Source organism: Cajanus cajan, chromosome 8 (genome assembly GCF_000230855.2).
Source record: "Cajanus cajan strain Asha chromosome 8, NIPB_CcT2T_4, whole genome shotgun sequence".
Classification (NCBI taxonomy): domain Eukaryota; kingdom Viridiplantae; phylum Streptophyta; class Magnoliopsida; order Fabales; family Fabaceae; genus Cajanus; species Cajanus cajan.
Window position 1 is genome coordinate 9,284,347 of NC_138524.1, and position 16,236 is coordinate 9,300,582.

A 16,236-nucleotide genomic window follows, 5' to 3' on the forward strand; every position below is an offset into this window, starting at 1 on the left:
TGCATTTGTTCGGGTGTGAAGTAATGACAAAAATTGCACTAACAGATAACTACAAAGAAAATAGCTGTAACTCTACGGAGTAAATATGCATACGAATGCAGTATATAGATGTTTCTTAACTTTTGGACTACAAAAAAAATGAGAATTTTTAATCTATACAAATAATGTATCAGATAAGCATTGTAAAAAAAATCCTGCTTATCTCTGAAATGGGAAAAACAATCCCAAATATCGGGATTAAAATCAGCCGATATCTCCCATGATTCCAGAGCATCAACAAAAACCCATCCCCATCGAGGCCGCAGAGCAAAATAATGTACATTCATTATTACAAAATTACTTACCATTCCCGGCAATTCCCACACCTCCAGGTCCAATTTTCAACCATTGATGGTAATTCAGGCCAAGGCGAACATTGGCTGTGAATCAACATCCCACAATTCTCACAACAGCGATCAGGTACAGGTTCCATTTGTAGACATTTACAACAACTATAGCCGGTGTCTTGCAATGAAAATGCAGGTTCTGCATGATCTCCGGGAGCCAGAGCACTAGAATTTTCCAAATATCCTGACAAATCCTCAGACACGTCAACTCCGTCAAACTGATTACCATCATCTGAGTGCAGCAGTTCCGTTACAGAGAAGTAGGTGTGAGGTTCAAAATCCATGTAATCATAATTTACATTTACATTATCCGAGTCGTTCACAGCAGAGGCGTATTCTGAAGGTTCCTCTGCAGGTATGGTGGGATTACCTGCCTCACCATAGGTTGAGAATTCACCATGCAAAGGCGTACCTCCAAAAGAAACATCACCATCCCCTTCATGCTTCCTTCTCACAGGCAGTTTCTGAAGCCCTGGCCAAGGGACACCGTTCCATTCAACATCCCCTTCTATTTTAGGTTCTGTTACCAGCTCAACACTCGAAAGGGAGAAAAGAAGAGGATCGTCCTCTAAAGGAAAGACAGGAGTAGAACCGTCCTCTACAGGAAAGCCAGGGGTAGCAGCTTCACACTCCCTAGTATCAAAGATTGCTCCAGAATCAGTACCTACTGCTCCAGAATGCTCTTTCTTTGAAGGCCTTTTGCGTGACTTCTTGCCCTCTTGTCTCTCAGGCTTAGGATCGGCGTAAGGACAGGTGGGTGATTTTATCCTGCGACACTTGCAACATTTGAAGCCCAACACACTAGAAATTTTGGATTCTTCAAGTTCAACAGCCTCAGCATGATACCAATCTGTGAAAACCAAACACACAACATAAATGAGTATCAATACCTTTAACACGTTATCAATTACCTTTGGTGCTCTTTATAAGAAACACATGATAGTGTATTTTTACACTATCATTAGTTTCTCTCTTTATAAGAAACACATGATAGTGTATTTTTACACTATCATTAGTTTCTTACAAAAGGACCAGAGTTAGTACTTCCTACAGAGAAACTTACGTTGGCACGCCTCACAGCAAATATACATCAGATCAGAGCTATATGGCTTACTACACAAATGACAAACAGGTTGTGATTGTGGCATGCTTGAACCCCCTTTTAGAAGTATGTTTCTGCGGCTGAAATCATTGCCTGTATCTTCATTATTTTTCTTTTTCCATATAATACCCCAAGAACAAATTTTGCGAGGGCGTTTTCCTGCTGAAGTGGCATCAGAAGCAACTTGTTGCATGTCAATATGATTATCCTTTGTCCTGGTAGAAGTCGGTTCTTGTTCATAACATTTAGCCTTTGTTCCTTTCAAAACAACCACAGGGGTAACTTGTTTCATGTCAGGATTTGGTGCCTTTGTCCTGGAAGATTTTGGTACTCGATCGTGGCTTTTAGGCCTTGATCCCTTCAAAAATGCACCAGAGTTATTCACTCGTCCTTGGAGTAGTAACGGACTGTTTGGAGATTCATTATTAGTCTCTTTCTGAGCAAGAATTCTGGCATGGTAACATTGCTTGCATATGGTCTCAACTTCATTTGAAGAGAATGTTGAACTCGTGGAACAGCCCTCATGACAATAACCTAATATCCATGTGGAACAAGATATTAAAACAAGACATTTATGAACTAGATTACTAGAATAATATAAAAAAACTAAGATATCACCGTAACATATCAACCAGCAAATTTTAGTCTTGGACTTTTAAATTTTAAACATCATTAAAAAAGTATTGTTTGCGAGTGCGTAGCAATGTTAATTATATAGAAATACTACTTATGTTCAAGTCCTTAAAAAAGATAATGAACCATCGAAGTTATCTTGGAAACTTGGGACAGCAAAATAGAGAAAGAATGATGAATGTTCATGGGTACCTTGACATGCATTACACTTGTGAGCATTCCTGAAATCACAGCAGATAGGAATAATGATCTTTAGAGAAAAAAAGATGGAAATCGCAAAATGGGAAAGGGAAAGAAAAATATGAATGAAAACAAATAAAGCCTAGGTAATTACCGATTTAATACACCCATCTGACATACAGAACACGACACCACATCCAAGTTATCTCTCTTGCAGGTAAGGTAAAAGAATATGTCCTTGCAGACAGCTTTCAATCGCCTTCTGTGAAGTAATTCAGATGCAGTATTCAAGTGCTCTTCATTACATGGGGCGTTTCCATTACCTTCTTCATACTCTTTTACCAAATATAAAGGAATACGCATTTCATGAAACCAATACTTTTCCTTTCCTTCTGGACCTTGCTCTATTTCAACAACATTTTTCATCACACGAGAAGGAAGATGTTTTTGGCTCCCAAAAGCTATTCCATAACAACTTCTCCCCTCTACAACTTTACTGTCACAAATATTTGCATTTCTGAAAGCAGAAGCTTCGGTCTCTTGACCTTTCCCATCCTGGATGTTCTGCTCTGGACGAATCAGATCACTCCATCTGAGATAAAAATCTAGATATCTAACCTGATGCAAATAATCAAATATTCACAAAGTCACAATGCTTGCAAGATCCAATATACTTACAGCCAAACAAGGTTAGCTAATGCTTGAAATATAACAATCAAAATAGGGAACCTGAAGTGCCAGCTGTGATGCATTCCTACTCATTTGAACTGCAACTCTCCAAACGAGTTGTCTACTTCTTTTAGGGATTTCGAAGCCATCAGCATAGGAAATGCCTGAAATTTTTCTCGAACCACCTGTTCCCCACAATAAACAGAACATGCTTTTAGTCCCTAACAATTTAAAGAACAGGAAAGCTGGGGAGACAATCAAATTGAAACATTCAGTAGGCTTTGTATGCTGGCCCAACCTAACTTCGATTATATCAGGTGAGTATATTGTATCTTTTACACTCAATATTTAACTTAGAGCTCACTTGTCATCTCAACATATACACAATACAACATTTTAATTAAAAAAAGATAATGTTGAAATAAAAATTATAATTAATGAATTCATAAAACAATAAATTAAAAAACAATAACTAAAATCAAGCCAAGCTGAATTTTGAGCTTGGTTCAACCACCTTGAAAGATTCAGCCTCGATACAGCTCATCTTTAGACCCACCCCACCCTAAATAATAAACCAGGAAAATGGATGTTTGAAGGAAAAATTAGGAAGATCATTGGGTCACTTGGGCCCCTCAGTGGACCCACTTCTAATGCATAACAAGCAGGTTGGTCCGTCAGTTGAGAATCTGTCAGTTATAACAGATTCTGCTAAGTACACATGGAATGGAGGATTGGCTTTGTATACGGGGGAAAAGAGGGCAAGGTGTATGGGTATTGTGTGCATTCAGAAAGTTAAGGTGGAGAGTCAGGACTCTCAGAATTCCTGGGTAAAGAGAGACCTACTCTATTTTTTCAGCTTCAGCTTCATTCCTGAACTCTTGCTGATTTTGATTGGAAGGGAGAACCTTATTCTCTTATTCAATAAAAGAGTTCCATTTTTCCTTCGTTTCTGTTCTATCTTTCCTATATTCCATCCCTTCTGGTATATTATGTGCTTAAAAATAGAATACCTTGTCGTGCTGCTTTTCTGACCATGGATTTTGGCAAGACTGCTTTCTGGAATATAAATTTGGTGAATTTGCCACCACGCCACCACACCCAGTTTTTGGAGCAGCCATCAGTTGAAGCTTCATCAATAGCTGACCGCTTCTTGTAACGCCTCCCACTTGGTGCTCGTTTTTGTACTGTTCCAACAGTAGATGTGGCACTTTGTGCCATGGGAAATTCAACCAACCAATCATCCATCAGCTTAACCCAGTCCCCACAAAAAGCAATCGTTCGAATGTTCTCCTCAAGCTGAAAATGAAAATTTATTATTATTGGAAAATAAAGGACTAACAAAGTAGCTCAAATGGCACAAACAAGAAATGTCATGAATAGATATTATGCAATATAAGTTATAATCAATCTATTAGTCTATTTATCTTAAAACATGCCAGCAATAAGGTTTTATCTTCTATATTGTTTGGGTCAAAACAGCACAAAACCATCTTAAAGTTTACAGACGCACAAAAAAGTGAAAAGACCAAATAGCAAGTGCCTGACAGAAGGGATCTTAACACCTCACTACGATGCTTGAGGAGCTACACATCAAGGATTATATTGCAGGTAGTACATTTTACATGAGAAACTAGACAAGTCAAATAACAAATGCAAAACTAGCTAAATGCCAATGTGTGTCTTCATCAACAACATATGAACTATTTGCAAAAACTAAAATATAACAATAAAACAAATTAAAAAATTTAATAATCACTTACTTGAAGTAAAAGTGGCTTGATAGCACTAAATGTTGTGGCCTGTTCCACTCGCTTACGCCACTGCCTTCTATAGCTTGCACTTAGGAAGGGCCCAACTACTAAACCACGTAGACATTCCTCCATGTATATAATGTAAGTAGCAATACTAGGGAGTATTCCCTCTCCACTTCTTATAGGAGAAAAACCAGCAAGTATTTTTATAGCACTTTTTGTGCCACTTAAAGCAGCATGATTTAACATGCATCCTCTCTTGCTTGTAACAGGGGCTTTACAAGAAAAGCACCAGCCACACCTTTCTCTCGGAACCTCCACATGCTTTTTTTCAGAACTTGGCCAAAAGAATCGCGATGCAGTTAGTGAGAATGCTTTTGCTTGCAAGTAAGTGTTTACAGATGCAGTTCTCCTGTCGGACACATGGCCATCTGACCTAGATTCCTCTGACAGAAGAAGGGCAAATTTAGCAGCTGCTGAAGCAGCAAAATCACCATGTATATAGTAATTAATGTATGACAGAGGCTTATAGGAGAGACCCTTGTAAGCAAAATCATTGATTACATTGCGTTCACACTTTTCAAAACCTGATTGGGTGCTTTCTTTGGTTAGCAAAGAAACAGTTATGGGCAACCCAGTATCATTTGCATGGCCATAATTACTAAATTGACCATTTGCCATAGAGCACTTAGCAGGATCTACCACCGTTGGCCTATCAACAAAATTTTGATGATTCATGTCAGACTGATGACTAACAGAAACAGAAGCAGAATCAGCTGAGATGATGGACTCAATCCTAGTGTCCTCAGGAAGCTTCATAGTCAAAGTAGGGCACTCATTACTGCTATCATTGGCATAGCACTGAGGCACCATATCAGCACTGTAAATTGTACTTACAGTGGTTAAAGGATATTCTTCCTTCACCAAACTAACATGTTTATTGTTGCCTTCACCCAAAGAAGGAAGTAATGAAGTAGAGGGCTCTGTCTCTTCCTTTATATTTGAAGAGTTTACATTTGTTCCAGTTGCAACAGAATGAAACAAGAAATTTTCTGGAACACTCCAATATTGTAGCACTGCCATGCAAATATCATGGTATATAGGTCTATGCTGCATAGATTCATAAAGCACTTGCAGAACCTTTGGAATGTCATTCTGATTGTAATATCTAAGATGGAATTCATCACTGTCAATATTCAACCTGCAATAATCCACATTAAAAGATCATAAGGACAAAACTTCAGAAATTGAAGTGCATCTATGGTGAGAATGATAGCATAGAATGAGAAAAAGATTAAGCACAAATTAAAGTCTAAAAATTTTAGAACTGAACTTCAAATTTCATTAACTTCAGAAATACTACTTATCCAGTATACTAATAACAAATGAGAGTAACTACAAAAATCTTGAACTTACACAAGCAAGTGTTCGCAAGTACCCATGAAGAGTTGCCCATACAAATCCCTTCCAAATATTTCAGCTCCTCGGAGTGATGTTCCCTTTGCAATGGTTGGCTCTGTCATATTAATTTTGCACTCTGGGCAATACCATGGCCCTTCTGGTATATGCATTTTTATCACGCCAATACACCTAGAATGATAAGCAGAGGGACATCCATCACAACAAAGTAGAGTCCCATCCAAGCCACAGAGGCGACATTCATCACCATTTCTATCAACATCACAATCTTCAGTACTTTCTGTATCTCTTAAATATGAAATAGAGTTCCCAGGCTGGTTCACAGCATTTGAAGCTGAAACAAACTTTGTAGCTTCTTTATCCTCACAAGCTGATGTATTGGCATATCTTGGCTGGACTCTTCTAAGCCCAACTTCTGAAGGAAGGACATCTTCTCCATCATTGTCTGGAACCTCTGATTCTTTTCGCTTATTCATTTCAGCTATCACCTCCTCGGATGCCAGAACATCATCGCACAAGATTTGGAGTATTTGTAGCTTCCTATATACTGGAAGCACATAATACTCACCGTTAGAAACTTCATCATAAAATTCTTTCCATTCGGGCCCATCTTTGTACCCATTGACTACCAGATACATTATTAAGTACACCGGCCAAGTCAACGAGTCTAGCATGCTCCAGTCATAGCACCTGCAAACACATCAAACAAAATATTTTTTTCAAATATAAATGATTTTACCAAAAAAAATAATGGTAGCAAATAGCATGCTGTAGTGATGCTATTACGGCGTAGCAAAGCAGATTAAACCTAGGTCACTATGGGATTCATATATAGCAGAGTGGTTTTCAATCGCAGCCATTCCAACTACAAAAGTGTCTTTTTGCGTGTTATAGTGATGTCACCATATAGGCTTCAAAAATCCATTCTTACCCCTAAAACAATGTTTAGAATAAAGTTGTGACTTCTCCCGGAGTTACTATTGTGGATTCAATGAACTCACAACACAATGGAGCTGTAGCACCAATATAGTGGCTATTTAACAATTGTGGCCATACCACCACTATAGCATTTTCAGAGTTGACCACTGAGCATTTCTATCCAAAATGGATAACTGAGAAATTGAGATGATACCATAAACTGTAAACAAGCTACTTATACAAACAATCCTACAGCAGTATAGGAATAGATATAAGCACCTAAGGCATTTTGAAGCAAGCTCTGAGCCCTCGGAAGAGACAGTTTCAAGATGTCGCCGCAACACTCTCATTAGGGAAACATGAATGGCATCAAACAAGGAGTTTGCAATTCGGCAGTTAAGAGAACCAACAAACTCGTCCAAAGTAAACGGCATTAGAAACAAGCGAATGCTGAATGACCTCAAGAATGCATACACAGCAAATAGGAGTGAGACACACTGCTCAGGAACGCCAATGGTTCCAGATGATGGTGGCAACTCTAGCGGTGGCGGCAAAGGCGGCAGCGCCTCGGCATCAATCCCAGAATGCCTCCCCTCCAAACCAGAGTCACTTGACGAATCACCATCATCATCATCGTCATCGTCATCATTTCCATCTCCCTCATCATTTTCAACCACCAACCCTTCACTCAATTCACTCACTCCAACCGCTAATCCCTCCTTACTCCCTTCAGCAGAAACATTTTCCACCTTTCCATTTTTCTTCAACACTAATTTCTCCAACACCCCCTTCCTCCGCGCCAAGTCATCATCAAAATCACCATCATTCAAAAGTATCGCCCGAACCTCACCACTATCCAAATCCTCACAATCACCATCCTCATAACTAACTCTATACAATCCACACTCATAATACATAACTTTGCCTAGAAAAACCCCATTTCTAGGAAACTCCTTCAACACATACCTTCCCACCAACGCCACCGCCCGAGTCCCCATAGCCTGCCTCTTCGCCTCGTTCTCATTCTCCTCCTCCTCCTTTCTTCTCCTCTTCCTCGGGCGCCCCCTCGGTCTTCGAACCGGCTGCTCCGGCTGTTGTTCCACATGCTCCATCGTTCAATCCGAAGAGAATTGGAACCCTAGTATAAGATCCTACAAAGAAACGGCCTCTGATTGATTTTTAATTTTTTCAACAAATTCTCGATTCGAAAGCTAGGGTTCAATCAGATCCTGCAAAGGCACACATATAGAGCAAGCGTCGAAGAGAAATGAGAGTGGAAATGAAATCGAGGATTGGAGTGAAGGGAATTGGAGAAATGGAAAACCGATTCGAGAAGGATTGGAAATGGAGAGAGAAACCAAAGCGTACCTAGGAAGGGTTGGAATTGGAGCGTTGAAGATTAATGAATGAAGAGAGTGAGTGTGAGGGTTTAAGAAGGTGTGAGAAGCGGAAGAAATGGAAAGAGATAACCCTAGTCAAGGAAATGCAGAGTAGAGATGAAAGGGGTTGGGTTTGGTTTGGTTTGGTTTGGGTTGGGTTGTTCTGAAGACTCAGTTACCGAGTTGCCTTGTTCTTATTCTTACTAGGACGAGTCAGTGGCTGCGTTGACTCGTCGCGTCCGAGTTGGCGCGACACGCGGGCTGAGTCAGCTCCATTTCACTCGCTGTCTAAGTTAATGGAAATGCTCCGTTGAGAGCTGTTAATGACTCAACACCCGTCAGATTTAAGTTTTGATTGACAAAAGGAAAAATAGTACACTCCTATGAGTCAGTATTATGCCGCGAAAGCATAATATTCAAAACCTCTTATTTTCTTCTATTTTTTTTCTTTAACAATAAACTAGACTGTGAAAATGACTAGAGAGTGGAGACTTATTCATAGATGTACTTGTAAGAGTAATTCTAGTGTCAAATTCACACATGAATTCTTGTATAAGAAATGATGGTTTAATATTTTAAATTATTTTTTCTAATATTGTTCTCCATAAGTAACAATGAACGAGATTAAAAGAAACAATTAGATTTTAGAGAGATAATGTATTTTATCATTTATCAAATGTGGTTCTACTTGAGTTAATTAAAATCACTATGATTAATAAAACTTCTCCTCCATGTATTAAAAGAATCTGTATATTCAGGATTTGAATTTGAGACTATTGGTTACACTAAAATAACTAAACATCAAACTAACACTTAATAGATGAAAGATAGTGTTTTTTATTTAAAAGTGATGATTTATTCAAATATTGTAAGAGCATGTAGCAAAAAATGTTCTTACAATATTTCCTCTCACAAATACCTAAACAATGTAAGATAAGAATGATTTTTGAAGCCTGTGTCACGATACTTTCACAATACATGCAAAAAACAAAAATATTATTGTAGTTAAAGTGTCTACTATTAAACAACACTCCATTGTTTGAAACCCAAAGGGATTGAGACTACTCTACTTTTCTATTCTGCAATAGCGTTACTACAACATGCTATTACAACCATAATTTGATTTTGGTAAAATCATTTATATTTGAAAAATATTTTGTTCAGTGTATTTGTAAGGCCAATGATTAAGCTTCTTAAACTCATTGACTTGTCCCGTGTACTTAATACATTATCTAATAGTTAATGGATGCAAAGATGAACATAAATGGAAGGAATTTGATGAAAAAGTTTTTAATGGTGAGTATTATGTGCCACCAGTAAATAGGAAAATAAAGATACTCCAAATCTTGTGCGATGATGCTCTGGAATCTGAGAAGATGATAGTTAATGAACATGTAAAAAGAATTAGAAGTTTTAGGTATTTGTAGGTTCAAGAATTGGGGTTTGCCTGGTTGCTACATTAACTTGGCTTGTCTTTGTGATTAAGTATTTAATAATTGATGGATATTGGATACACAAATTGACTCAAATGGAAAGGATTTTATGATGGAATTTTCAATGGCGAATATTATTTATTGTGGATAAGTAGGAAGTTAACAATAAATTATCAAGTGTGAAAATGGCTATAAGCATCTTGCTAATTAAACTTATGGTAAGTATTTTTCATGTCAAGTTGAAATCATGTGGTTAAGATTTGTTCTTATCAACCTTGACCTATATGTGACATTTACATGTAAGATTTGTCCTTATATGGAAAATGGTTGTTTAAAATAATTTTATAGTTATTTTCTCTGGTCACAATGAACATAATCAATAGAAAAATAATATAAAAATGATTAATCCTAAATCAAGAATCATAAATTGAGACAAAAACAAGTCTAAACATGGTTAAGATTATAAAAATACACACACATAGAGATACAAGATGCCCACAATGACGATAATTAAGAGAAATCGAGAGAAAAATAACATAAATAATGATTAACCCTAAATTGATAAACAAAAATCGGTGAAAAAAAACTTACCATGGTTAATTTTATAAACACGCACACACACTCACAAGATGGCCATCATCTGGATCCATCTGTGTTTAATGATGTCTCACTCACCTGAGTAATGGATCAAAGAGAGATCGTCTCGAATAATCTAACCTTTTTATGTCGCATGCTCTAGTTAACGGGAAACATGTGAGACAAAATGTTGAATCATGAATTAGTTGTGATAGGTGTAGAGTAGAATCTAAGCTTGTAACATTGATGGGTGGAAAATGGGAAAAAAAAGTAGGCGAGTTGGGAATGAAAAGAAAACATCTCCAGATGGCCATGGAATCGGCGGAGAGAAGGAAATGGTAATAAGGTAAATGAAGGATGTAAACCTAATTGACCAAATGATCATTTATAAAGCAAGAAAAATGTTGAATTGGGCTTTTTAATATTTGGTTTTTCTAATTGGACCCTAATAGTAGCGAGTAAAAGTTTGAACTTAGGCCCAAAATAAATTAAAAGGGTGAAATATACTTTTGGTATCTCTAAAATTTCATAAATATGTTTTTCGCACCTTTAAAATTTCTCAAATTCAGCTTTAGTCTATAAAAAAAGTTCTATTTTGGTCCATCTAATTAGAAATGTGCCCTTTTGGATATTTGAAGTGATTTAAATAGCACTTTGTAACCATTTTTAAGTGTTATCTAAGACATTTTAAGGACCAAAAGTGACAAGTTTTTAAACTAAAAAGACCAAAATAGTTCAAAAGAAATTCAAAAGACTAAAATTGAATTTAGAAAGACTATAAAAGCATGTTTTTTCCTAAATAAAATCAAAAGGGAAAAAAATCCAAGACATTAGCCCTCAAAATATTGAAAATAAAATGAAAATCAAACCTAAATAAGTAACATGGTTAAATAAGAAACAACCTACAAACCCACACATGACACATGCAATATGCCCACTTTTTGATAACTATTTGTATTGAATGATATGTCACTCACCTAAGTAACGAGTCGAAGAAAAGACATTTATATTGTCTTAACCTTCTTAAGTAAGTTAATTAAGAAGGGAGAATCTTGTAGTGTGGTGCTACAAGTGAGTGTTTATTGGGGGTACAAAAAGTGATTTTTTTAATAATGTAAAAGTGTATTGTATGTGGTATTATGATTGTAAAACTTCTTATATTAAACATTAGTGAAAATCTCAATCCTAAACCCTGAACTATAAACCCTAAACACAAGTAACACCACATCATATGCATACACCTCAATTATTATGTCGTTACACATTCATCTACATAGATCTTCTACACTAATATGAACATTTTAAGTAGCTTGACCTTGCTAAACCAACCGATCTTTTGCACACCTTTCACGCCTACTAAAACAATAGCTAATTGGGATATCAATCCTTACATATGATTTCTCGAATGTTGTCACTTAGTCTAGCAAAATTCAATATCACTGTTAAGTATAAACATAGTTTGGGTTTGGACTTACCACAACATTGACATGCATTAACCAAGTCTCATATGGATTATAGTCGAGCTAACTATCATTGCAATACCACGTACTTATCCAGTAATTAGTTAAGGGTTGTAGCCTTTGACTTCCTACTTTACTCCAACATTGACTAAGGATCTAGAAGAGACTCAATAGTCCATTCCAAGATTTATCATCTACTTTATGAAGGTTTTTCAATAGTTGGTTGCTTAGAGTGTCAAACCAATATCTACACTATGAGATAGCCAACTTTTGAAAACAATCTCTTGTGTAGTCTGCCTAAATGTCTATGGCACTCTTAGCATCAACTCTTCAACATGTCAATAAATCATGCCTAAATGCCTTAAAGCATTCTTAGCATCACACATCAACAACATAAATTTATATGCATTACCATAGGTCAATGGATATAAATCTAACAACATTAATCAACTTACACCACACCAATGCATTTCAATAATTTCAACCATATAATCATCTATATATATTATTCCCGATCAATCTACATAGAACTAACATCACTAATCAACATATAATATGCAATAGATTTTCCTTAACTATTAATATTCACCATTTAATCATTCACACAACAAGAATTTTTGAAGTAAACCACGGTTGGTGCCACATGCCTAGCGCCTGGTGCCATATAGGCAGGGAATTATCTACCTCATTCACACTAAACATCATTCAACCTATGTTCGCGCGTGGATTAGGTAAAGATCCCCAAGCCCTCATGCTTGGCGAGGAAAAATTCCACGCTCGACCTCAAATCAGGTAGAGACAAGCCTCTTTCCTCATGCTCGATGCCACTTCTTTGGCACCTGACGCTAATTCAGGCAGAGCTAATTTTCTCATCTCATGCTCGAAATCATTCAACCCACGCTCGATGCTAGTTCAACCTAAAACAATTCTCTCTTCTTACGCCTAGCACCACCAATCCTATGCCCGACGTGAGCGAGACAAAGCACCTCTAATTAAGATGACGCCCAACGCCATAAAGGTGCGCTCGACGCGATAGTGAGTTCTACACTTGCACACTCACAAATTTGGCTTAAACCACCTGAAGTACAAGAAATCCCAAGCATGCAAAGCAATGTACTATACATATACATCATCCACAACTCGTTTTACACCATAAATTCAACATGCAACAACAAATTCTCAAAATCACCAAGTTCTCCTCTTGAAAAACAAAGACACCAAAAGCTCAATAACCAACCTCAAAACCATGTAAGAAAAAGATGGTTTCTAGCTCTAGGAAGCTCTACACCACACCACGACCTTGATTATCAGCTACAAGCTTCGAATCTCACCCAACAATGATTTCCTACACCTTCGGAGAGCCTACAAAGAAGAAATCGAGTATTAGAGTTTTAGAATCCTTCTCTCTAATGTATCTCTCTAAAAAGCTTGAGAATGAACTTATAAAACTCAATTTTCAAAAGAAACTTTATACACTTCTTTGATAAGGATTAAACTAGATTTGTGCTTAGAGAAACCCTCTAAAGCACCTAAAATCTACTAAAAACACCACAACACATAATTATTGTTAAAAGATAATAATTAACAAAAATTTATAGGGTTACATAAACACAAATACACAATTTGATAAAAATACTAATTTTAAACAAAATTTACAAAGTGTGTATGCATAGATGGTATAATGAAATTTTTAGAAAAGTTTTTTTTATGAGGAATTATTAAAGTCTAAAGCACATATGATATTTTTCTCGAATCTTTTATTCATGGTCTTATGTTAAAAAATCCATTTAGTGAAAACATTATTATTTAAAAATATAATAAATATTTGCTTATAATTTCATGTAACTTTAGAGGAGGGAGGAGGGAGAGTCTGACCAATACAACTAAAGTGGCGGTTTATTAAATAAATAAAAAAAAGGTATCTTTCTTTTAATGTGAAAAAAAATGTTTATGCTTTATCATTTTGTTCGACTATTAATCGTTTGTCATGGTTGGTAGTTTTTATCTTTGAGCTTGAAGATATCGATCACCAGCTTGCAACCTATATAAATGCACAAATATTCAAGCATATATAACACACAAATTTGTGACTACTTGTTTAGAACATTCAAGTAGTTTTCTTGAAGGCTTATTTCTTCACAAAGGTGCAACTCTTTGTTATGCTTTTAAGAGACACTAAGATCCCCTCTGCCACATGAAATTCCTAAATCATGGTTATTCTAATTCCTCTTTGTTATATATCAAGGCCCAATTACTATTGAAGAAAGTCCAGAGACAGCAGCTGAAGCAAGTGAGGATATCAGGCCCAAAAGACAGATCCACAAAACTAAGGGAATTCCAGGATTTATCTATTATTAGTAAATGCTTTATTTGTTAAATAGTTTTGCTATGTCATAATATTCTAGAAGCAAGTTAGTTTTGGTTGTTTGTCCGTAGTGAGGTCATGGATCTTGCAGGTTGATTGATAGAATCCTTTCTGTTATATATCTGTTGCGGTGGAATGAAAAAGGGGAGAATAGTTTACCCTCATTTCCTTTCTTGCTAATTTCTATAGGAGGTTGCCTGTCCTCGAACTCAGAGCAATCCCTTTTATTAACACTGGTGCTTTCATTGCCGTCTCTCCTCATGGCCGACGGTCCTCGTAAAACGCAGTCTGAGTAAATGGATGAGATGCTCTCCAAACTCTCTCTTTTTCAGGACTCTGTTACCACCCAATTCCATGAGGTGGGTCTTCGTCTTTCCGCCTTGGAACACCACAACCCCACTTCTTCCCCCTCTCCACTTCCAATCAACAATCTTGACTCCTTTTCTTCCCAACGTCACTTCCTCAAGCTTGACGTCCCTCGTTTCGACGGCTCCGACGCTTTAGGCTGGATTTTCAAAATCACTCAGTTCTTTGAGCATCATAATACGCCGGAGGAGGAACGTATCACAGTCGCTTCTTTCTATTTGGATGGTCCGGCCCTTGCGTGGTTTCAATGGATGTACCGTAACTGATGGAAGGTGGCTTCGTTCCATGCACGCCCTTGATCTTGGTTCAACAAGGAGACTCCAAAGAAGATGGAAAGATGGTGGTGATGTTGGCGGAAGCACAAAGTGAGGATGGTTTGCTCAAGGTTGTTTCATCCAAGTGTAGGATGAAACCTATTTAGGGTTTTGCTCTCTTAGGGTGGAGATGGGAGGAGGTTAGCCAAAGGTAACCTAGAAACTAAGGGAGAGTTGGTGTTTAGGGTGGTGGTGGTCACGCTCAAAGGGGAGGAAGGTGTTTGGTGGGGTGTTGCTCCTTTTGGCTAGCTCACTTCACTAAGGTAGGTGAAGGCCAACCAAGGAAGGCCAAGCTCAACTCACTCATGGTGGTTTAGGGAGGAGGAGAAGGGAGGGGCCGTGGAGTACCTAGAGACTATGGAAGAGAAGTTGAGGCAAAAAAAATGCACACTCAAATTCAATATATCCAAAGTATGTACAAGGTGATAGGCTAGGGTATAAATAGGAGTGCTAGCATCTAGGGTTTCATTTGGTGTTGCATTGGCCGAAATTCATCAAGCCAAATGCATACTAAATGAGATGCAAATTAACCCTAGATGCTACTTGGTGGCCAAGTTTGGCATCTAAGGGTTTAGGTTGGCTACAACAAGGTGCATGATAAGTCTATGCACCTTGGCCCTCCAATTGGGCCTAAGCCTACCTAACACCAAAAATGTCCAAACAATTCCACTAAGTGTGCGTCACCCTCCTAATGGACACGCCTAGCCCATTTTGAAATTAACCTAAGCATCTAAACACCCCAAAATACAAGGGCAAAATGGGAAATACAAAGAAATAAATCCTATGACTAAAATACCCCAAAATACAAGGGTAAAATTGGAATAAACCAAATAAATCCTACACTACTCAAAATTAGTCATAGCATTGGACCATGTGATGGGTTTCACATGAAGTACCATGGATGGTCCTCCATCATACCCTCCTTCTTGAGAAGGATTTGACCACAAATCTTCAAGTTCTTCCATTCCATTGATCCTTCAAAAGAAGTGAAACCACAATTAGGGGAGTAAAATATTAAAACTTAACTATGCAATCCTTAAGTACATAATTTGTTGAATGAAGGTGCTTAGGGCAAAAGGGAAGAGCCAAAGAGGCATCACCATTTAAAATTTATTGACCCATGCAATTCATTCACCAAATCATCTAACTTAGGATTGGGTGCCTTTTATTTAATGATGGCTTTTAAAAAGGTGCTCATCCTCCATTGCCATCTTTCTTTGGCACCAAAGAAAAGAGGATGGCACAAGGGTTAAGGTTCACTTGAACCTAGCCCTTTTTCTTCAAA

General features: G+C 37.4%; 1 protein-coding gene across 1 annotated transcript; it reads right to left on the reverse strand.

Moving 5' to 3' along the window:
• Positions 1 to 61: 61 nt before the first annotated feature.
• Positions 62 to 8,725, reverse strand: LOC109798281 (DDT domain-containing protein PTM). Its single transcript, XM_083061984.1, has 10 exons — positions 8,427 to 8,725; positions 7,338 to 8,287; positions 6,138 to 6,830; positions 4,731 to 5,922; positions 3,981 to 4,266; positions 3,031 to 3,155; positions 2,456 to 2,919; positions 2,314 to 2,342; positions 1,450 to 2,022; positions 62 to 1,236 (listed from the first exon to the last, which is right to left on the reverse strand). Exons 2-10 carry the CDS (start codon positions 8,168 to 8,170, stop codon positions 341 to 343), a joined length of 5,091 nt encoding a protein of 1,696 aa, XP_082918110.1. The 5' UTR covers positions 8,171 to 8,287; positions 8,427 to 8,725; the 3' UTR covers positions 62 to 340.
• Positions 8,726 to 16,236: the final 7,511 nt, after the last annotated feature.